The sequence below is a fragment of the Trachypithecus francoisi genome, unplaced genomic scaffold (assembly GCF_009764315.1).
Source record: "Trachypithecus francoisi isolate TF-2019V2 unplaced genomic scaffold, Tfra_2.0 Lachesis_group11, whole genome shotgun sequence".
In the NCBI taxonomy this organism is placed as follows: domain Eukaryota; kingdom Metazoa; phylum Chordata; class Mammalia; order Primates; family Cercopithecidae; genus Trachypithecus; species Trachypithecus francoisi.
In genome coordinates, this window is record NW_022681456.1 from 119,089,791 (window position 1) to 119,113,484 (window position 23,694).

Genomic DNA, 23,694 nt, shown 5'->3' on the forward strand with positions numbered 1-23,694 from the left:
TTGGACTCAAGCAATCCTCCTGCCTCGGCCTTCCAAAGTGCTTGGATTACAGTCATGAGCCACCATGCCCAGCTGGAGTTATCTTTTAAGTTTAAGAATTTCGCCGGACGCGGTGGCTTACAGCTGTAATCCCAGCATTTTGGGAGGCTGAGGCGGGTGGATCATCTGAGGTCTGAAGTTCGAGACCAGCCTGACCAACATGGAGAAACCCGTCTCTACTAAAAATACAAAATTAGCCGGGTGTGGTGGCGCATGCCTGTCATCCCAGCTACTGGAGAGGCTGAGGCAGGAGAATTGCTTGAATCAGGGAGGCGGAGGTTGCGGTGAGCCGAGATTGTGCTATTGCATTCTAGCCTTAACAGTAAGAGTGAAACTCCATCTCAAAAAAAAAAAAAAAAAAGAATTTCTACATGTTTTATTTAGGTTTCCAGACATGCATATATGCAAGGCCCATAGAAATAGAGTGATTCATTTTCTAATTCAATGTTGAAAAAAATCAGATTCAAGTACTGTAAGTGAAAGAAAAAGCAAGATGCAAGACAGTGTCTAGACTGTGTAACCATTTGAACAAAAGAGAAGGAAAAGTGTATATATTTGTGTTTTATTCTGTATTAATTTAAAAAAATCTTTGGAATAAATTAGATGAGACTGCCAAAAGTTGTTGCCAGTTAGAGGGCAGGGTTGGGACCCAGACAGGTGGAGGATAATGGTAGAAGAAGGATTTTGAATATATTTAGTTTTTTTTCATTTAAATGTATTTGCTAAATTTTCAATATCATGGCAATTTTAAACATCTTTATTGAGGTATAAGTGACACAATAAACTGTACATGTTCATACTATGTATACATTTTTAGACTGTTTTTTGAACCATATGAATATATTACCTATTTAAAAATCTAAAGAAAGTATTTAAAACTTTAACATTTGGCTAAATAAATAGATAAATAGCAAAGCTGGTCTACTCTGGATTTTGTTCTATGGACTTGGGCCTTTGTGGTTCATTGTAAGAATTTTTATTCCCCTTGACTTATAGAAATTCTGGGTAAGGTTAGCTTGGTGATGTTGCAAGCAAAATATTCTCTTGTCATCTTTCAAATGTTACCTAATGTAAAGGATTTTGAAAACAAAACAGTAAATACAGAGAAATTTTTAAAATTAGAGTTGTAGCCAGTGATGGGGATTTAACCAAAATTCTCTAACTGTGTAAATAAAAGAGATTAAGGCCATTGTTACTTTACCCTCCATGATCCCTTGGCAGGGCTCTGCCTCTCACCTCACCCATTTAGGACTACAGAAAATTAAACGTTGGGCATGAAGTCCTACCAGGAGGACTCCAGCTGGCCTCAGTACAGCACTGAAAGAATGTAACTTCACCCTCATTCACTTTCACCCCTGTGCATCACTTACATTCTCAGGTTAGAGTCATTTTGACCAGGTCCTTTCTTGGTCAGGGAAAGGGTCTTTTTGTATCTGTAACTACACTCTGGTTCTCTGGGCAAGAATGACATTTTCTGCTCTGTAGAACTGTTTGTTGTAACCTGTCTTTGGGTTTATGAGAATTGGCTGAGGGGAAGCACAGATGAGAACTTTCTAATTCAACTTTTGCATGTTTGCTGTCTTCTCCCTCCTTTTGTCCCTTGATCTGCTAACCCAGATAACTGCTTTGCCCCATCCGGATTTTATCTCTTTGAGAGGAGTCAATCAGACTCAGAGACCCAGTGCCATTGTTGGAATCAACTTGCTCTTGTTCTCGGATTTCCACTTTCTGTGCCACCTGGGTACCCTCGTGGACAATTGGCATCATTCTTTCCCAGTCCAGTTCCATTATGGGAACAAGTACTTAGGGAAAACAGGGTAACCTAGTAGTAGAAGACCTGGTTTGGGAATCAGACAATCTGAGTACAGGACCTTACATTGCCATGAATTCTGTCACTGAGCAGGCAGAACCTGATTCAGTGGTATGGCCTTGGTAGGTGCTTTGCAGAAGTTTATTAGTGGATTGACTAGGACAAATTCTCTCTTATAGTTCCTTCCGTTGAAAATAGAGATGACGCCGGGCGCGGTGGCTCAAGCCTGTAATCCCAGCACTTTGGGAGGCCGAGACGGGCGGATCACGAGGTCAGGAGATGGAGACCATCCTGGCTAACACGGTGAAACCCCGTCTCTACTAAAAAAATACAAAAAACCAGCCGGGCGAGGTGGCGGGTGCCTGTACTCCCAGCTACTCGGGAGGCTGAGGCAGGAGAATGGCGTGAACCCGGGAGGCGGAGCTTGCAGTGAGCTGAGATCCGGCCACTGCACTCCAGCCCGGGCGACAGAGCGAGACTCCGTCTCAAAAAAAAAAAAAAAAGAGAGATGACTTTTGTATTTCATTGCCATAAAACTATACTGAAAATAATACATTAATGAAAGTTGTTTCTTGGAAAATAAGAAATGGACATATAATGTATTAAATGGAGCTGGTTTGTAAAATGTGGTGTAGTTGAGACAGTGTCTCGGGTGCCTTCTAACTCCCTGTGTGTCAGCCTCTGTGAGAAAGGGCACAATTTGGTTGCAGCTGTACTACAGGAGGATGGAATTACATCTGTTTTTATCTGTGAGTGATGTCTTTTAGATGCCAGATGCAAGCCAGCTTTGTTTGCCATTGGCATCTATAGGATATTTTTCCTCCTGTCTCTCTGTGATGCATGGTTGCTTTTTTACTTACCAGCTTTCAATAAATTAGATAATTTTGTCCTCAGACCAAAATTTGAAGAGACAATAATGTCTACATTTTGCAGGGGAAGAAACTGTGGTTTAGAGAGGTTATGTGATTTGTCCAAGGTTACATACATAAATGACAAAGCTGCATCTCTTTATATCATGCTCCCCCTTCTGTCTCCATGCTTTAGCTTCTAATTTGTAAGTACAGAATTAGGAAACATGACCTAAAGGTTTTTAAAGGCTCTGACATCCTGATCTGAAATCAGCTAATCAAATAATTACTTAGAGTCTTAAATTGTTTTTGGAACAAGGAAGAATTTACCTACTATAATAATAAATGAGTATATTATGTCCAAAGTACTGTAGAAGTAAGAAATATAATAAACTTTTGCTATCAAATAGTTACCCTCTAGGCTAGGTGCGGTGGCTCATACCTATAGTCCCAGCATTTTGGGAGGCTGAGACGGGTGAATTGCCTGATCCCAGGAGTTTGAGACCAGCCTGGGTAACATGGTGAAACCCGTCTCTACAAAAAGTACAAAAATTAGCCGGGTATGGTGGTGTGTGCCTGTAGTCCCGGCAACTTGGGAGGCTGAGGCAGGAGAATCACTTGAGCCCAGGAGGCGGAGGTTGCAGTGAGCTGAGATTGTGCCACTGCACTCCAGCCTGGGTGACAGAGCAAGACCCTGTCTCAAAAAAAAAAAAAAAATTTACCCTCTAGAAGTTCAATGCCAGAAGTAGACATGTAGTTTTATGTAGTAGAGGATTTTGTATAAGCAGAGATGGACCAGGGGATATAGGAATCTGAGAGTATTGAAGGTCAAGGTGAAGTCCAAGCAATAAGCACAAAACTTCAACTAGTGTTAATTAGAAAGTGATTGATTAAAGGAGTTTGGCAAGAAAGGAAAGCACTGAGTCCAACTTTAAGGGCTCTGTATGTCTGGGTTGCTAACTTAGAGTTCCAGGTTAAGGGGTGAGATTTTTTTAAGACTAGGAGTTAGTACTTCTCTGAAGAATGAAGCAGGAAAAAGTGAAGGATAAGCTTACAGGGCCTTAAGCAACTTGGTGGTAGGGAGGCGGCCTCCGGAAGGAGACATGCTAGGGTCATGGTTGTGAGCTTCAGCACTTCACAGTCCTAGCTCAGCAGCTGCTGTGACAAACATATCAGTTGTTTTTGTCCTTCCTCTTCCTTAGAAGATAGCTGAAATTTATAGAACTTCCAGTTTTCCTGCATCTTCTCTCCTCCATGAGGGCAATTTTAAAAGGCTGCTGTTTGCGCCCTGGTACTCACATGAGCTCACATGTGCACACATATACGCCTACCCACTTACGACAGGAATTCTCAAGCCATTTCAGAAAAGATTTTTTTTTTTTGTCCTGATAAGACAGGATTGCTAACTTGGTCCTCAGCTGCTATTCTTTGTGGGGTTTCAATAAATAAGCAAATAAAATATAGGAAAACTATTTGGAATAATACTTCAAGCAGCTTTTGATAGCCCTTTTAATTCCATACTACAGGTCATTTAGTTCGGAGCCCTAGGTGATTATAATTCATGATATGTCTTGTTTTGTTTTCTTTGAGTTTTTACATTTTGAGGTAAAGTGGAATGATCACTAGTACATTTTTCTGAAGCCATACCAATTTGTCCTTTTTATTTGTTCAAATGAAGCAGTGCATCAAGTGTGGAATTAGATTAATGGAGTAAATATTATGAATCATACACTCTCTCTAATCTGACACTCTTTCTTCTTTTGACCTCACGTTTTTGTTTTCTGTCTTTCCCTCTCCGCGTAGGCTTTCAGTCCAGTGTAAAGCTGTTGGAGCGCGGGAGCAAAGGTAAAGAATGATGTAATGCGCTGGCTGCCCCAAAGCATCTTTTGTTGTGGAATGGTTATTCCAGTCATCTCTTTATGAATCAAATGTGAGGGGCTGCTTTGTGGACGGAGTCCTTTGCAAGAGCACATCAACGGGAAAGAGAAAGAGACATTCACTTGGAGGGCTCTTGCTGAAAATGGGTTTAACTCTCCTTTTGCCAGTCACCACCAGCCTGACCTCATACACTTTTAGTACAATGGAGTGGCTGAGCCTTTGAGCACACCACCATTACATCATCGTGGCAAATTAAAGAAGGAGGTGGGAAAAGAGGACTTATTGTTGTCATGGCCCATGAGATGATTGGAACTCAAATTGTTACTGAGAGGTTGGTGGCTCTGCTGGAAAGTGGAACGGAAAAAGTGCTGCTAATTGATAGCCGGCCATTTGTGGAATACAATACATCCCACATTTTGGAAGCCATTAATATCAACTGCTCCAAGCTTATGAAGCGAAGGTTGCAACAGGACAAAGTGTTAATTACAGAGCTCATTCAGCATTCAGCGAAACATAAGGTAAATGCTTTCCTTTTTGCCTTTTTAAAATAAATGGACACACTGAATGGGGAATAATTTTAATTGAAGCCTCCTCTTTAAGTAGAGAAAGTAATTTGAGGAAGTTTTGGTTGCTTTTTAAATTTTGGTGCCTTGTGGTACCTCAAAATAATTTGCTGTCCATATTGTCACATTTAATAATATTTCTAAACTATGCAGAAGGATTAACTTGCTTTAGTTTGGACAAGTGCTGTATTTTCTTGTGGCTTGCTAAAATTATTTTATTAAACACTATTTTATATTATCTGCAAATTTACTGAAAGGAAGTCATTCTTTTCAAGTTCTTTGGAAAGAAAGTAGGAACTAATTATTAGGGGTGCTTTTCATATGTCATAACACATGTGGTAACACTGGTCAAGACTTAATGATATTATCTTCAAGGAAAGTTATTCCTGGGATACTAAAATGTTGTCTGTGTAGTGAGGAAGGCTGTTTTTTTCTTCACTAATACAAATGAGCTCATGTTTTAATTTAAATAAACAACTGATATCTTTGTTAGGCTGTAAAAGTCATTTTTTAAAAAGTTTGTTTAGGTCCAGGGTTATGTTTATTTGCGTATTGTTTGGTTTATTTTGAGCTTTACCGTTTTATAGTGTAAAGGATTTAAAACCAGGCAATTGTGAGACCACCTACACAGAAATAGCATCAGTTTTGGTTTTTAAGAGTTTTGTATGCTGTCTATCCGTAAATTGACTACATCTCATTTTTATTCAAATTATTAATTGAAAACAGGAAGCAATTATTTGCCTCAACACTGGTAAACGTGAGATCTTTTTTTTTTTTTTTTTTTTTGAGACGGAGTCTGGCTCTGTCGCCCGGGCTGGAGTGCAGTGGCCGGATCTCAGCTCACTGCAAGCTCCGCCTCCCGGGTTCACGCCATTCTCCTGCCTCAGCCTCCCGAGTAGCTGGGACTACAGGCGCCCGCCTCGTTGCCCGGCTAGTTTTTTGTATTCTTTAGTAGAGACGGGGTTTCACCGTATTAGCCAGGGTGGTCTCGATCTCCTGACCTTGTGATCCACCCGTCTCGGCCTCCCAAAGTGCTGGGATTACAGGCTTGAGCCACCGCGCCTGGCCTAAACGTGAGATCTTAAGCAGTAGTTTGAGATTACATTTCTCACCTTCTTTTCCTAACAAGCCTCATGTTTGCATTTCAGGTTGACATTGATTGCAGTCAGAAGGTTGTAGTTTACGATCAAAGCTCCCAAGATGTTGCCTCTCTCTCTTCTGACTGTTTTCTCACTGTACTTCTGGGTAAACTGGAGAAGAGCTTCAACTCTGTTCACCTGCTTGCAGGTAAGGCTCGTGATGGAATTAAAAGGACTCAGAATCTTGTTGAGCTGTGTGAGTAAGCATATTTCACAGTGAGCTCACGTTCCAATAGATCATCCCAACTTTGCTGTGTAAAATGATTTATTTATAGCTTTTGATTGATATCACTGTCCTATTTAACTTGAATACTATATCATTCTTCCACATGGGTCAGTGTATTTTTGACTTAGCTCAAGTGCCTCTTCACTTGGTATTAACTGGTAGTGCCACACAGATTTGCACACCCGTATGGATAGCTCAAAGCCAGCTGCTTCTGTCTGCCTTTTTCCATTCACCTGTAATATCAGAACATCAAATGATGAACATATCAGCCCCTGCTGTTAGTTCCCATCTTTGTGGCAAGAACCAGACCAATATTACAGTGTCAGACTCTTAACATTTATAGTTGGAGTGGACTCCAGAGATAAGGTCACCTTTCTGGGCATTATGAACAATGAAATAGGGGGAGAATGTGTGCAGAATGTTTCTTCTGGTAATTAGGGGAACTGTTTTAAAAGTTACTTGAGTATTTTTATTTGTTTTATAATTTAAAAAAAGTCTCAACGTAGAAATGCTAAGCAACCAGATGATTTTATAAAATGTGTGGGAAGGACCAAATATTCTGTATCTGTCCTGAAGGACGGCATCGTAGGAGTTAATCCCATCAAATTCCAAAGAAGGCTGTTCATCCTTTGCTTCTCGTTTTGCAAATGAAAATCCTTTCCCTGGGAATATAGTTTGACAGCACACAATAACCTTAACATAAAGCTGCTGTGTTAGGCAGATTCAGCTTCAATGATAGACAAGAGTGCTCTTTAACATTTGATCTAAGAAAAACAAAATATTAAGATTAATTAGTTGTTGGTGTGTTAATAATTTTAAACTCTGTGCAGGTTTAGATAAGATTTCCATGTCTCCCATTCTCTCTCACAAGCTTTTCCTCAGTTCTCTAAGAACCAGGATAGTTCCATCTTTTTCATTGTCTATCTGTATACCTTTCATTTATGCTGTGATTCCGTCTGATCTTTCAATTAGTGTTCTTAAGTGAAGCCAGCTTGTCTTAGAATGTAGTTTTCAGAAGTCTGTAACTGAGAATTGTAATATTAGATTCTGTCTCTGTTGATAGACACATTCTTTTACTGGGAGTATGAGTGTGTTAAATATAACAACTATTATTAGCATTTCACTAAACGAATGTGGTGAGTTTAGGAACTCATTACATGTTTCACATGGCCACTGCATGAGGGACTTTACCTTGGAATCCTGTTAATGGGATCAGGGTATCAGGGTATTTCTTCTTCTTCTTCTTTTTTTTTTTTGAGATGGAGTTTTGCTGTGTCGCCCAGGCTGGAGTGCAGTGGCGCGACCTTGGCTTGCTGCAACCTCTGCTTCCCAGGTCAAGCGATTCTCCTGCCTCAGCCTCCTGAGTAGCTGGAATTCCGAGCACCTGCCACCATGCCTGGCTAATTTTTGTATTTAAGTAGAGACCAGGTTTCACCACGTTGGCCAGTCTGGTTTCGAACTCTGACCTCAGATGATCGGCCTGCCTCGGCCTCTCAAAGTGCTGGGATTACAGGCATGAGCCACCACGCCCAGCCAGAGTTTTTCTTAAAGAAGCAATACACCAAGATGTCCTTCGTGACAGAGTGGTTATCCCACCCTGCTCTTGTTTGGGACACTTTTACCCTACGGGGAGCCCTTACTGAACATCTCGGTCAAGTAGACACCCCCCAGAGGAGTGAGCTCACATGGAGTTTCTAGCACAGGTGCTTTAGCTACTTGTCGTTACTCCTTTACCAAAGAGCTTTCCTGTGTTACCTGGGAAGGTTCTTATCGATCCTGTGTAGCCTTGGGAGGGGCACTCACTGGGCAATAAGGAAGAAACAGGACTGCCTGATTAGCTATGTCAACTCTAGGGACATGTGGTATGACACACTGAGTCAGAACACCCTGACATCCCCGTTTCATACAGGAAGTGTTTCTTAGGCCTAAAGGAAAGTCCGTGGAGGCCGCGCCAGGAGCCACTTTAACTGTATTAGTAGCATGATATCTTCATCCTCGCCTCCAGAATCTGATGTTTCTGTTAGCTTAGGAGGCGACTTCAGGGTCTGAATTGCTTGTTCGGGAGTTTCTGAGCGGCTGGATTTCTTGTGACACCTCAGAGGGGATTCTAGATGATTAGAAGCCTTCCCAGTCATCCAAAAGCAATTGGGGATTCTCTTGGTTAGTGAATTTGTTCCTCAGGTAGGTAGATCATTGGGGTAAGTGGATAACAGTATTGGAGAAGGTTTGGCCATCAATTCTTGGGAAACTGTTTTATTGCCAAGGTCCAGCTGCTCAGAGGACAAGCCAGGGATGTGGGACAGAAGGACACATTGACAAAAGTTTCTTAAATATTTTGGTTGGGGAGAAATAACTGAAAAGCGCGCTAGTTTCTCACGGGCTACCGTAAGTTACGAGGTCACTGGAGACGATTTTCACTGTAGACTGTCCCTGTGACTTTCAGCACTTGGAGATTTTTGTCAGTCTCGTTTGGACATGGTAATAGAAAGACAGAGTAGTTTCTTGGAATAATTTTTCTGTCAGTTTAGAACTTTCAGCCACCTTGAGAAAAGAAAGCATCAGATATGTGAGATGGTTTTTATGGTCATTAGCTGTGGCAGTGAGGAATTGTGGCCCCACATCTACTCACACTCTCAGGGCTACCTTACCCACAGAAGAATGACTGGGTAACAAGGGAACAAGAGGACTCCCAAGAAATTGATAAGCTCTTTCCTTCACACAAGAGGAGACTGACACCAACCTGGAGGACCTGCTTACATGGTCATAAAAAATGAAGGATTACTGAAGGAGGAGGAAGTGGGATTTGGGGAACCTCTACAGGAATGCGGTGGACTTAGTTCCTTAACATGGACCAGGTCTTGTGTATCTTTGTGTTCCCATAAGACCTAGCCCTTCTTAAGTTTTCAGTAAATATTTTGATATTAGCTTACCTGAAGATTTTATACTGTTTCTATTTCCTATGATTTATTAGTTTAGAATATAAGCGTATTAAGCAGTGATGAAGCCTGAAAGTAGAGAAAACTTCGGATTGTTTTGAAATAAATGATTTGGAAGGTGTATTTATTCTGATAAAGCAAATATATAGCTGCGATGGAAAATATCTAATACGAAACTTTCTTCATCTATATAAGTAGATGTGAAGATGGTATTAAAATCTGATGAAAATGCTGCTGTAAACAATGCTAATTTTGTGTGGTCCTTAAACACTGGTGTTTGATAAAGAGCTAACAACCCTAGAAATCTACCTTCACTCATAGGAAGATACAAGTTCTTGAATTCATGTTAATTGAGAACAGTCAGAATAATTACTGTACTTTTTAAAATGTAAATGTGAATTGATTGCTAAATTTAGTCATTGGTAAATAAACTAACCAAGTCAAACCAAACCATAGCATTGTTTCACTCCCAGTGGATTAAAGGGTTTAATGTCAATAGCAGCTGGGTGTGGTGGTGCACCCCTGTATTTCCAGCTACTGGGGAAGCTGAGGTGGGAGGATTGCTTGAGAGCAGGAGTTTGAGGTTACAGTGAGCTGTGATTACAACACTGCATTACAGCCTGGGTGACAGAGAGCCTGTCTCTAAAAAAAACAACAACAACAAAAGAAAGAAAAAAAATTATCAGTAGCAATCTCATCTTTAAAAAAACAAATTTGGATGCCTTAGAAAGTTCTCCATCACTGCCCAGGCATGGTGACTCACGCCTGTAATCCCAGTACTTTGGGAGGCCGAGGTGGGTGGATCACCTGAGGTCAGGAGTTCGAGACCAGCCTGGCCAACATGGCAAAACCCATCTCTACTAAAAATATAAAAATTAGACGGGCGTGGTGGCACGCATCTGTAGTCTTAGCTACTCAGGAGGCTGAGACAGGAGAATTGCTTGAACCTGGGAGGCAGAGGTTGCTGTTAGCCAAGATCGCACCACTGCACCCTAGCGTAGGCGAGAGAATGAGACTCTGTCTCAAAAAAAAAAAAAAAAAAAAAGTTCTCTATTACCATTAATGGGTAGGTAATAGCAAACCATTGTTCCCCTTTTTTTTCAATTTTGAAGTCAGTTATTGAATAAACACAATTTAAAGACCTGTGTATATTCCCCACAACCCTCTTTGAAATTAAGACTTAAGAATTCATATTGGTCGGGTGCGGTGGCTCACACCTGTAATCCCAGCACTTCGGAAGGCCAAGGTGGGCAGATCACCTGAAGTCGGGAGTTCGTAACCAGCCTGACCAATATGGAGAAACCCTGTCTCTACTAAAAATACAAAATTAGCCAGGCGTAGTGGCGCATGCCTGTAATCCCAGCTACTCGGGAGGCTGAGGCAGGAGAATTGCTTGAACCCGGGAGGTGGAGGTTGCGGTGAGCCGAGATCGCACCATTGCATTTCAGCCTGGGCAACAAGAGTGAAACTCCATCTCAAAAAAAAAAAAAAAAAAGCATATTAATAGAGTAACAAAATGGGTGTGATATCAATGTATCATAATAATGATTTTATAACCTAGGATGGGCTTTTGTAAGGGAAAAATGCTATAATTCCTATTTGACTAAAAAAATTACTGGATTTCTAATAATTTGAAAAGAATCTAATTCGATTGAGAATATTTCAGAAAAGTTTAAGTATGTTAAATAGAATTGTAGGAAAATATTGACAGAATATATATTTTTTCTTTTTGATAAAGTCCTTTGTGTCTGCTAAACTATATTTTGAACTTGTAATAAAAAGTCATAAACGCAGAGAAGACCAACTTCATGGGAGCAATAGGTAATCTGGGTATAGAAATTATACAAGGTGCCAGGCATGGTGGTTTATGCCTGTAATCCCAACACTTTAGGAGGCTGAGGCAGGAGGATCACTTGAGCTCAGGAGTTTGAGACTTGCGTGGCCGACAGAGAGAGACCTCAACTCTACTAGAAATTTAAAAAACTAGCCGGGTGCGGTGGTATCATAATTGTAGTCCCAGCTACTTGGGAAGCTCACTTGAGCCCAGGAGTTTGAGACGGTAGTGAGCTGTGATTGCGCCTGCACTCCAGCCTGGGTGACAGAGCGAGACTCTGTCTCCAAAAAAAAAAAAAAGAAATTATACAAGCTAGAGCTAAAGAGAGCCATGCTGTATGCCATGTGCCGGGCCTGTCCTTGTTTTTTCTCCTGCAGATACGAGATTTAAGATTGAGCGGAAGGAGAGAGATGGGGATTGGAGAGTCCAAAAAGGGAACCATTTTCAAGGGTTGGTAATGCCTTTCATGTTACTGCTAAACCTTAGATATCGACCAAAGAAAAAGGATCAGAAAAGAGCAGGAGGGAAGAAAAACTAGGTCCTAGAAGTAAAGGTGTTACCTGAGCACAGCATCTATATCTGCATCTGCAGAAGGCTTCAGAGTCTTCTGGTCAACTCAGTGCCGTGCCCACACCCATTCCCTAGGTGATCTAACATCTGCATTGAGGAAATCCCTTTAAGCTGGAAAGAACAATGGACTAGGGGTCAAAGCTGTAGCCTGTGTTTTCTGTGTGTGTGTGTCTCTGCTCCTTATGGCAACTTTGGATAAGTCATTTAACCTGAATTATCTTGTATTTTTTCATCTCCTAAAAGGAGATAGTAACGCTTGCCTTATTATGAGGATTGTGTTAGACAACGGATGCCAAATTTCTGTATCAATAGTCTAAAAGACTATCCTTTAAAAAAATAAGAAACTTAGCAGTATGAGTTTGAAAACCAAAAAAATCAGTTGCCAACATTGACTTATTGAGCAACGTTTTTTGGTATTTTCAACAACCTGCAGAAAACTAGTTCTCTGAAAAATAAACTTATTTCTTGGCTTTTACTTAGTCACTATTTATCAGTTTATTCTACTTGTCTATTTCTAAGAGCGCCTGAATAGAAGTAAATATATGTGAAAAAAAGGAAAACGTTTGAATTTGGGCTTTTATTTTATGCTGACATACGGTAAAGAGAGTAAATGGGTTAATTTAGTAGAAATAAAGATCAACTTGCATATGAAAAATGCTGTTCTACTATGTCCTTCTCTCTCCCCGGTTATAGCCTGAGTAAAAGCAAAAGGGCTCCACCAGGCTTATTAATTCCACAGCACTCCTTTCTGTCCTGTGGTGCGGTACAGGATAACCCTATGGCAATTGGGGGAGAAAACCATAAATGGACCACAGACTTCAGCCCTTTCATTTACAAATGAGGAAAATAACAGAGCTGCTGAGTGACTCTCCCAAGCTCTCGCTGCCCAAGGCCCATATCCACAAGACATTCCAGTCTTCTGGAATTTTGTCAGGAGGCTAGATTGGGAATCAAGGGTGTGCATTTCAGATCAGGCTTATTCTGAAAGGCTCTTTTTGTAATAGCTCTTTCTCAGTCTTTTTGAGAATTTCCGTCATATTCTTCATATTTTATAGAATATAGCAATCTATAAAAATATACTGTATATAAAATTTTTCAAAGCATTAACCTATGTTAGCCAGAAGAGATCATCAAGTGAAAGTCTACTCTCTGTTATGCTGGTGTATAGCTGTGAATAAGGGTAGAGGATACCATTTATTAACACAGCAAAGGTCTTCGATTAATGTTTGCTGTGGTTAAAGACCAAATACTCATTTCTTTGTTTTGAGTTGGATTTACTATTGTAGTTAGACCTACAAGTGAACAAAAATGTATTAGACTCTTTACACATTTTCAATTTAACAAGGACCTAGATTCTGATAACCGTTCTGTGTAATAAATGTATAGTTTTGGTTTAATGGAATTCATTACTGTCCTTCCTCATGCAAGTATAATAGAACCTGATCTTCCTGGTTACGGATTTTGCTGTTTGTGCTGTTATAATCAATTCTGTTATCTAGTTTGGTATTTCTTCTTCTTTGTCTGGAGAAGGGAAACATCAGTAATTCCATTTCGAATCCTGTAGCATTTGGTCAATGAGATTGAAGTTAGTGGATTTCAGTCAAAGTATACCAATTATTAAGGAATTGACTGCTCTTGTGTCTAAAAACCTACAATGACTGAGAGTCACTGAAAACAGACTAAAAATAGATGCGATATGCACACATACACACACAATGGAATATTCCGCCTTAAAAAAGAAGGAAATCCTACCATTTTGCAACAATATGGGTGAACCTGGAGGACATTACACTAATTGAAATAAGCCAGACACAGAAAGACAAATACCGCATAGTATCACTTACATGTGGATCTAAAAGAGTCAAACTCATAAAAACAGTAGAACGGTAGTTACCAGGGGCTAGAGGACTGGGGTAATGGGGAGATGCTGCATAAAGAGTACAGACTTTCAGTTACATGATGAGTAAGTTCTAGAGACCTAATGTACAGCACGGTGACTATAGTTAACAATAAATGTATCGTATACTTCAAATTTGCTGAAAGAGTAGGTCTTAAGTGTTCTCACCACAACAAAAAGAGCATAGCTATGTGAGGTAAAGTAGTCATTCCAAGTGTATATGTGTATCACATCATCATGCTGTACACCTTAAATAGATAAAATGTTTGTTTGTTAATCATACTTCAGTAAAGCTGGGGGGAAAGGTGCTGTTTGCTCACTGGCTGCTGTGTATTTCTGGCTCTGTTTCTGAGTCTCAGTAGGCATGAATTCGTCTAAATTGAATCATCTTTTCTCCGACTGCTATCTGCCAGTGTGGAAAGTCGGTCATGTCTCTTCCCAGCTACCAGTGGCTAAGACATATGCTTGAGACTGTCTTTTGAAACAAACAGACTAGAGAGCCAACTAAAGATTAAAGATAGTCCCTTGGTTCCCCATCCTGATATTGTGCACAAACCAAACAAAAGCACCCCAGATGACAACAATGACATCAATCTTCCCTTGCCCCAATTGTGGCAGCTGTGTGGTCTAGAGAAACACCAGGTCCGGCATATTCTTCAGCCCTTTCACTCACTCAGCCTCTCAGTGTTTCATGGGTACTTCCATGGTTGTGCCTTGGACTGGGCCCTCGGGGGTGAGGATATTGGAAAAGCAAAAATCTTGCCCCTGCCCTGAAAATCTAGTGGTTAATTTGGGGAAATGCACCTAAAGTGGATGAAGCAAAGAGCAGTGTATGATCATTTGCTAAAATGTATGATACAGTGATAAGGGATGATTCAGTGTAGTCTGCAGAAGTCAGGGAAGACTTGATTAGGGCAATGGAATTTTAATCAGACCTTGAAAGATGATGAGTAAGATTTGGGTAGGAAGGGTTCTTCGAATTCTGAGGCGGAAAGAGAACATGATTAAAAATGTCAGGAATAAACATAGATTTGGAGGGGCAGCGAGGAGACCAGAGTGGATTTTTTGTGAAGGAGGGAAATGGGAATTGAGAGGACATGAGATAAAATTATGTAAGCTCTTTATTTATTTTATTTTATTTTATTTTATTTTATTTATTTTTTTTTGAGACGGAGTTTAGCTCTGTCGCCCAGGCTGGAGTGCAGTGGCGCGATCTCGGCTCACTGCAAGCTCCGCCTCCCGGGTTTACGCCATTCTCCTGCCTCAGCCTCCCGAGTAGCTGGGACTACAGGCGCCCGCCATCTCGCCCGGCTGGTTTTTTGTATTTTTAGTAGAGACGGGGTTTCACCGTGTAGACCAGGATGGTCTCGATCTCCTGACCTCATGATCCACCCGTCTCGGCCTCCCAAAGTGCTGGGATTACAGGCTTGAGCCACCGCGCCCGGCCATGTAAGCTCTTTAAATCAGAAGGAAGAATTTGTACTTCAAGGTGATGGGTGTTGTGAGCTATTGGAGATATGGCTGCAACACCTGTCATCTCTCAGTCACCAGATCTTTCTTCCGACCTCTTGGGTCTGTCTGGTTTTCTGGTCTCCTGCTACCATGAAGTCAATTGAACATTATTCCTCCCCCAGATTGCTCCAGGAGCCTCTTAACTGGTCCGTTCACATGCTCTGTCTTACCACCTTCCAATCCATTGCTCACACTGCAGCCAAAGTTACATTTTTATTTTGTATTTTTAAACTAATTCATATTATATCACTTCCCAGTTTAATATACATCAATAATATGCAGTGCTCTTAAGATACATTCCAAAAATTTTAACTGATTCACAAGGCCCCGCAGTGGCTGGCTTCTGCCTGCCTTGCTAACTTCATCCAGTGCCACTTGAAGTCCTCATTAGTTGTTTTGCCTTAGCTCCTTAGGCCTCCTCCCTGTTGCTCTAAACCTACAACATCCTGCGCCCTGGGCCTTCGCAGAGGCTCCCTCCTCTGCCCTGGGCTCTTCTCTCTGCTGTTTACCTAGGTGTTTCCTACTAGATTCAATGTAGTTGTCAAGCCTTCCCTAGCCACAGCCAAAGTTGGTTCCATATGCCTTTGGCCACCTACCATATTAGTTAATTATTTTTTTTTTTTTTTTTTTTTTTTTTTTTTTTTTTTTTGAGACGGAGTTGCTCTGCCACCCATGGAGTGCAGTGGCCGGCTCTCAGCTCACTGCAATCCGCCTCCCGGGTTCACACCATTCTCCTGTCTCAGCCTCCCGAGTAGCGGGACTACAGGCGCCCGCCTCGTCGCCCGGCTAGTTTTGTATTTTTTAGTAGAGACGGGGTTTCCGTATAGCCAGGATGGTCTCGATCTCCTGACCTCGTGATCCGCCCGTCTCGGCCTCCCAAAGTGCTGGATTACAGGCTTGAGCCACCGCGCCCGGCCAATTAGTTAATTATTCATCTAATTATTTGGTTAAAGTTTATCCCATAAAACTGTCAGCTCCAGAGAAGGCCCTCTGTCTTGGTCACCGCTGTTCCATTACCTAGCACTATGTCAAACTCATAGTAGGTGCTATTAAATGTTTTTTGAACTTATACGTGAAACGCAGTTATCCCTTTCTCCCTCACTGCTCTGTGAGATCTCTTGTCAAAGTGTGTAGTTGGCCAGAGAGGAGGACTAGACAGAGTGGAATATACAGAAGTGGTCTTAGGGGAGAGCCTGCGGCTAGATGGCTTAGAAAGCTTTGCGCTTCACATGGATAGGCTGAAAATTGAGCTGTATAGTGTGATTCATGGACAGTTTACAAGTTAGTCAGATTTTATTCTTGGATCATTCTCCAGACACTAGACTTGTATTCCTTTTTCCTCTTGACTCATCAAGTTTCCCCCTATTGATAATCTCATTTCATTATCCATTTTGATGATGATTACAGACATGTCCAGCAGCCACACCATCCTCATCTGGGGTGTGATCGTAGTTGGTGTCTCATTGGTTTCCTATGGGATGTGCCCTGAGTCCCCGACCCATGGAGATGTATTACGGGACTCTTCACCCCGTTATGGAGTCCTGCACTATTTAGGGGCATCAGAAAAAATTTTCTTTCCCTTTCATGTAAAGTCCTGTGGATATGGAGGAATCGTAGTAAGGATTCAGTGTTGCTTTTGGATAACCGAAGTGGCACTCACCAATTTTATCTTGGGAGGCCGAGACGGGCGGATCATGAGGTCAGGAGATGGAGACCATCCTGGCGAACACGGTGAAACCCCGTCTCTACTAAAAAATACAAAAAACTAGCCAGGCGAGGTGGCGGGCACCTGTAGTCCCAGCTACTCGGGAGGCTGAGGCAGGAGAATGGCGTGAACCCAGGAGGCGGAGCTTGCAGTGAGCTGAGATCCGGCCACTGCACTCCAGCCCCGGCGACAGAGCAAGACTCCGTCTCAAAAAAAAAAAAAAAGAAAAAAGAAAAAATGTTTTTTTCTTGCCCTGTGCCTCCCCGCTCACCCTGAGAGTCTTCTGCGGCATTGTGGTCTAGGAATAGGAAGCAGATTTTGTGCCCCCACCCACACCAACTAGCTTTTGGCTTTGAATGGAATCAGGAAATCCTTTGGAACACCAAAAATACACAAGACTTATGTCCATCAACAGCTATTCCTTGTAACAAGGAAGGATTCAATAAACATTTATTGAATTCTAATTATGTGCCAGGCACTATGCTAAATGCTGAGGTGATTACAAAGGAGTATAAGACATAATTCTTATCCATCAGCAGCTCACAATAGCTGGAGAAGTAAGACAGGTCACAACACATACACAGTTATTTCAGTTACTAGGTCAGTGGTAGATACTGCCAAATGATTGGTATAAATTTTATAGAGCCTCTAAGCCAGCAAGACCATGTCTGGATACGCTGGTCAAGGAAGTTTTTTGTTTGTTTTTAAACAGAATTAGGGAAGATAGTATCATGAAACTTTTGTCTTAGTGGTAAGTATGTGTAGGTGTTCAGAGGGTTTGAGTGTAAAATGTATTTTGTTGATTATGCTAAAAGTGTTGGGAACATACTGCTATAGAAGAGGTGCAACTTGTGCTTGCCTGTAGTTTAGAAGGAAATACAAAATGGATTGGAAAGGTTGAATTTTCAAAAGCCTAAAGGCGGGAAAGCACAGATGTGTTAGGAAAACAGTAGGGAGAGTCTGTGACTCTGGCTCTCCTACTTACAGAGCTTGTTAATTCTATTCAGCCACGTGGTAGATTCTGGCTGTATTCCTTTTGATTGGTTATTCTGGTTGCACTCTTTAGAACAATCTTTGTTTCAGGGCATTTGTTTTAAGAGGAGTTTTTCTGGGCATAGTTACGTATTGCCAATTTAAAAGATCAACAGAATAGTATCACTCTACATCTTCTGAGAACTTGTCCTTCTTGAATAACACATCTGAATGTTGCTGATTGAATTTATTTAACTATTATCCTTAGTTATAAGATCTGGACATTCTGTGTCATAAGAAATTACAAGTTGCATAATTTTAGTGTTTAGTGATTTGTCTGCTGGTGCTTTGAAAATTTTTCATTCATTTGTTGTGTATGTCATAACTGTTGTATATGTCTACCAAATTAGATAGAATTTCCCATTTCCCAAGTGTGTCAGGTGATAGAGTTGTTTAATATAGGGTGAGCTTTTTTGAAGATGTCATTTATAGGTTAAGTTTTGTGAGATGTAGGCTACTTGTCAGCCTTCCTGAAAGAGAAATGCATATCTATCCACTCTTCTCTTGTCTGTGCTCCAGTAGATAGGGGTGGGATAGGGGTGGATGGAATGAGAGCTTTAAATGAATGCTTTACATCATTTGGGATTTTTCTTTTTAGTATGGCTAGTTGGAGAGTTGGCTATATGGGAAATAGATGCAATGCTGCCTATGTTGTGGAAAACATGTCACGCTCTCTACCTCCCTAGGAGTAATTTACCAAACCTGTGTGGCTTGGCTTAGCCGGACCACAGTGTCTACATTGAAACGTTAGTTACACATTTTGTTTGCTTTCTTTAGGGGTATGAAATTATGTTGGTTTTTTTTTTCTTTTCTTCAACTAGTTTCAACTCTCCATGTTTACTGTCTGCTGATCCTGAAAGAATTGTGACCATACTTTAGTCTGTTTGTGAGTCTCTAGAGAACAAAGTTGCCTAAATCAGACATGTCAGACTGAGGCATAACAGAATTACTCTTAAGAGCAATTAAAGTACTTTACTGCAAAATAAACATTTTCATTATTTTCCATTTTTAATGTTAGAGTTGTCTCCTTTGTGTGATCGTAAAGCAACAGATTTTCTTTCCAGTATGGAGAGAAGAGAGAACTGTCCTCTATAGGTGAAGGTGTGCTCTAGTTTTTCACATATATTCTAAAATAAGCAACTGAAAGGATTGTGTTTATGTTACAAAAAGGGAGTTTTGTTTTACAAAATAATTAAACTGCGTGAGAACTACAAAAGAATTTAATGGCCGGGCATGGTGGCTCACGCCTGTAATCCCAGCACTTTGGGAGGTCAAGGCCGGCAGATCACCTGAGGTTGAGAGTTGGAGACCAGTCTGACCAACATTTAGAAACCCGGTGAGTGGAGATTGTGCCATTGCACTCCAGCCTGGGCAACAAGAGCAAAACTCTGTCTCCAAAAACAAACAAAAAACAAGAATTTAACTGCGTAGTTCAAAACTGTGCAGCCATACGAACTATATGCAGATGATTTAAAATACAAAAGTTAAATTTGCATATGACTTTTTAGAAAAATGTCTTCCCTAAAGTAGAGCTTTGTATCAGTATTATTTCTTTGTATAACCATGGAATCCATTCACAATATAGGGTGGGAGGGCAATTCTCTTTGATTCTGCCTTCCTTGAAGGCGGCTCTGTCAATTGATAAATCTCTAGTGACTTGTTCCCTATTTAAATGAAGGCATGAGTGGAAAGGTCCTCTGTCTCTCCCTGCAGGAAACCATCTTTAAAGTCATGGAATTGCTAAAAGGATAGGGATCTATTTTTAGAACTTTGGCCTTAAAAACATTTTAAGAATATCACTAAGCCACAGTGAAGTCCTACTTTTATTATGTAAATATACTTCCATTTTAAGAAAATACTGTGATTTATAACTGATTGCATGGGTGAGAGGGAAGAAAAAAGAGTGACTAATTAGAATTGTTTTGTAGAGTTGTTATATGTATTTTATTTTGCTTGGCAGATTTTTCCCTCCCAAAATGGAATGGTGGTTCACATTTGCTTTTACAGAAAATCGTATTTATGATTGGAATTGTGAAGGAGGTGCTCCTAAGGGAAAATGTTTCTCTTTTTTTTTTTTTTTTGAGATGGAGTCTTGCTCTGTCGCTCGGGCTGGAGTGCAGTAGCCAGATCGCAGCTCACTGCAAGCTCCGCCTCCTGGGTTTACGCCATTCTCCTGCCTCAGCCTCCCGAGTAGCTGGGACTACAGGCGCCCGCCACCTCGCCCAGCTAGTTTTTTGTATTTTTTTAGTAGAGACGGGGTTTCACCATATTAGCCAGGATGGTCTCGATCTCCTGACCTCGTGATCCGCCCATCTCGGCCTCCCAAAGTGCTGGGATTACAGGCTTGAGCCACCGCGCCTGGCCGGGAAAATGTTTTCATGGCTGAATTAGGATAAGGTGTTATCGAAATCAGGAATGCCTTAGAAGCTGTACCACATGTTTTCTGTGTCGGAAGTAGTATCAATGTTTTTATTTGTAAACATGCATTCTTTTGGTTGGATTTATGGAAGACTGACAAACAGAAACATGGGTTTTAGCATTGCGGTCTGGCTGCCTGTGCACCCACAGCTGTGGAGGCCAAGACGCTTCTCTGCCTGCAGAGACTGCCCATCCCTGTTTCTCAGCAGGCTGGAAGTGTCTGTGTATTTGTCTTCCTTCCTCTTAGCACAGATACTTCCAGAGTAGGGGGCACAGTCATTCTTAGGTTCAGGTCCATGTTAGGGAAACACATGTAGGTTACTATGACTCTGTTTTCTGCATTCCCAGATGATAAACAGCATAAAATTAGGAACAGGAGAAACTTGGCAAGATTGGACAGCGAGTCAAGTCTTCAGACAACTTTAAAAAATATGCGCAAATTTTTTCAAGAAGCTTATCAGTTTTTCGGTACTGCTTTTCACAGCAACTAGTGGATAATGGACGATGTTACGTCTTGTGATGGAATCTAGCTTGGAGTCCCTGGGACAACAAAGTTATGACGAGGGCAGATAAGAGGACGCTTCGTTCTCTGTCTCCGTCAGCCATTTGGAGCAGAAAGTTTGCATGACTGGACTTTCCTTCTGAAGTAGATCTTGTTTGTAAGAGAACTTATGAAAGGAAGAGGGACATTTTAAACATGTTTCAAAACTGAGTTGCTGGTGAGGCCACAGATAGTTTTCAGAGGTTCAAGGGAATCAGGCAGTGTCTCATCTGTTGTTAATTAATGAAACGAAACTGGAGTCACTAGAGTGCAGCAGTGAATGAAAGGTCAGTGAATGGAAAAAACTGTCAATGAAGGAGGATGTCAGCAGAGTGGAACATTGTCATAGATAAAGATCAGTGAAAATGTACTCTGGCCGAGGTGGTGTTTTCTGGAAGTGACTGGGAGCCAGTTTGGGACATTTCAAGCCAAACTGAGCACTAAATGAATGTTCTGATTGCAGCTAAATCTGTTAGATATTTTAAAATATTTGTTTGTTTGAGTTTGTTCTAGATATCAGTTGAAAAGCTTCTTTTTGTTTTATAATGTGTTTTACAGTGTAGTGTTGTGGTTATGTTTGGCTCGTTTGTTTTGAGGCTGAACGATGGTTTCTTTCTCTCCTTTGTTTCTGTTCTCTGTCTCAGAACTTTCTAGAGCCACATTTACTTTTGAGGTCCCCTGAAGTCAAAGTGACCTAGGATCACTGTACTAAGTAAGGCTAGAGCTGAACCTCAGACGGCCTGGCTGATGGCTCAGTTTATGATTATTGCAGAATTGCGTCTCCTCTGAAAGTTGTTCTGTAGGGGATGACCTGAAAGCTAAGACATGGCCTCAGCTTTACTACCAACTTGTAAATGGTCATGAACAAACCAGTGACAATAGTTACATTTCAGCTAGTTCATCTGTAAACTTTGTTATTGGTGTCATGTGAAATTGCCTTTAAAGAGATTCTCCTTTCTCTGGCCTTGTCAGATCTTCTTTCTTCTCCCTCACTGAAGCCTTTGAGCAATATAGCTTTGGGGAAACAAGGCTCTTCCATCAGTTTGGGAGAGGACCATGGCCATTTTAGCCTGTTCACAGCTGGGAGGCCAGGACCCCGTGAATATTATCAGGAAGGCTGTCCCTGCATCCAAGGGAGAGTTGAAGGTAATTCCATAGGATTTAGAAAAGTAGACTTATAACCTGGCTCTTCCAGTTATTATATTACGTGATTCTGAGCCTATATTATGTGATTCTGAGCCTTATCTTAAGAATATCACTAATGGGATTAGTAGTAATACCTACCTCATAGGGCAGTTATAAGAGTGTGTAAAATACCCATAGAGTGCTTAGAGCAGTGTTTGTCACACAGTAAGCGTTCAGTACGTTCTAGGATTACATACATTCTTTATAAAAATAATCATTTATCCTGGCTAACACGGTGAAACCCCGTCTCTACTAAAAATACAAAAAACTAGCCGGGCGAGGTGGCGGGCGCCTGTAGTCCCAGCTACTCGGAGGCTGAGGCGGGAGAATGGCGGGAACCCAGGAGGCGGAGCTTGCAGTGAGCCGAGATCGCGCCACTGCACTCCAGCCTGGGCGACACAGCGAAACTCCGTCTCAAAAAAAAAAAAAAAAAAAAAAAATCATTTATAAGGTTAAAATGAAATCAAGTGGCATTTCCTTGGATTCTGTGGTTTCTCTTTGAGAACATTTACTGGAATATTGTTTTGTTGGATGTATGTATGTATTTTTTTGAGACAGAGTCTCACTTTGTCACCCAGGCTGGAGTGCGGTGGTGCGATCACAGCTCACTGCATCATCAACCTCCTGGGCTCAAACAATCCTCCCACGTCAGCCTCCCAAGTAGCTGGAACTGCAGGAACACACCAGCATGCCTGGCTAATTTTTGCATTTTTTTTTTTTTATAGAAATGGAGTTTCTCCATGTTGCCCAAGCCATTTTGTTGGATTTAAATGACAACTATTCCATGAACTATTTTAGAGCCAGAATAGAAAAATATATGAAGGCAGTTCTTTAGAGAAACACCAGAACTGTCAGGGTGCAGTGGCTCATGCCTGTAAACCCAGCACTGTGGGAGGCTGAGGTGGGGGGATCACCTGAGCCTAGGAGTTTGAGACCAGCCTGGGCAACATAGGAAGGACCCTGTCTACAAAAAATACAAATATTAGCTGAGTGTGGTGGCGCCCGCCTGTATCCCTGGCTACTCAGGAGGCTGAGGTGGGAGGATCACTCACTATGGACTGGACAGTGTTAAGTTCTTTATATGTACTTAGCCTGGGAGGCAGAGGTTGCAGTGAGCCGAGATCATGCCACTCCAGCCTAGGCCATAGAGTGAGACCCTGTCTCAAAAAAAAAAAAAAAGAGAGAAACACCAGAACTGCATATTAATAGACATGACATTAAAATTTAATATCATACAATTAAATTAAAATAGTGCCTGTCAGTTGTTAGGTTGGGTAGTTGTAAGAAAAGCAAAGAATGATGAGAATCTTTAACATTTATTGTTACAAGAACTACCTTGGGGAAAAAACTCACTGTAAATAATGACTGTATTATTCACTTACAGAGACTGAAAAGAAACAAAACACGAATAGAAACAAAAGCATAAATTCTAAACGGTGGGCACTCATATACCAATATTGGCTGACCTCCTTTTTTTGAGATTGTCTGTGGGTTATACTTGTAGGTATAGGAGTTCTGATTGACTCCATTTCAGTAGTCGCTTTGACCTTAGCATAGCATT

At 41.2% G+C, this 23,694-nt stretch overlaps 1 protein-coding gene across 1 annotated transcript in view; it reads left to right on the top strand.

Annotated features, from left to right (window-relative positions):
- DUSP16 (dual specificity phosphatase 16) overlaps positions 1 to 23,694 on the top strand; it is a 97,067-nt gene that overhangs the window by 40,344 nt on the left and 33,029 nt on the right. Inside the window, exons 2-3 of the mRNA XM_033222832.1 lie at positions 4,501 to 5,093; positions 6,287 to 6,425. Of these exons, the coding sequence (XP_033078723.1) occupies positions 4,866 to 5,093; positions 6,287 to 6,425 (367 nt within the window). The 5' untranslated portion in view covers positions 4,501 to 4,865. The remainder of the gene's footprint in view (positions 1 to 4,500; positions 5,094 to 6,286; positions 6,426 to 23,694) is intronic.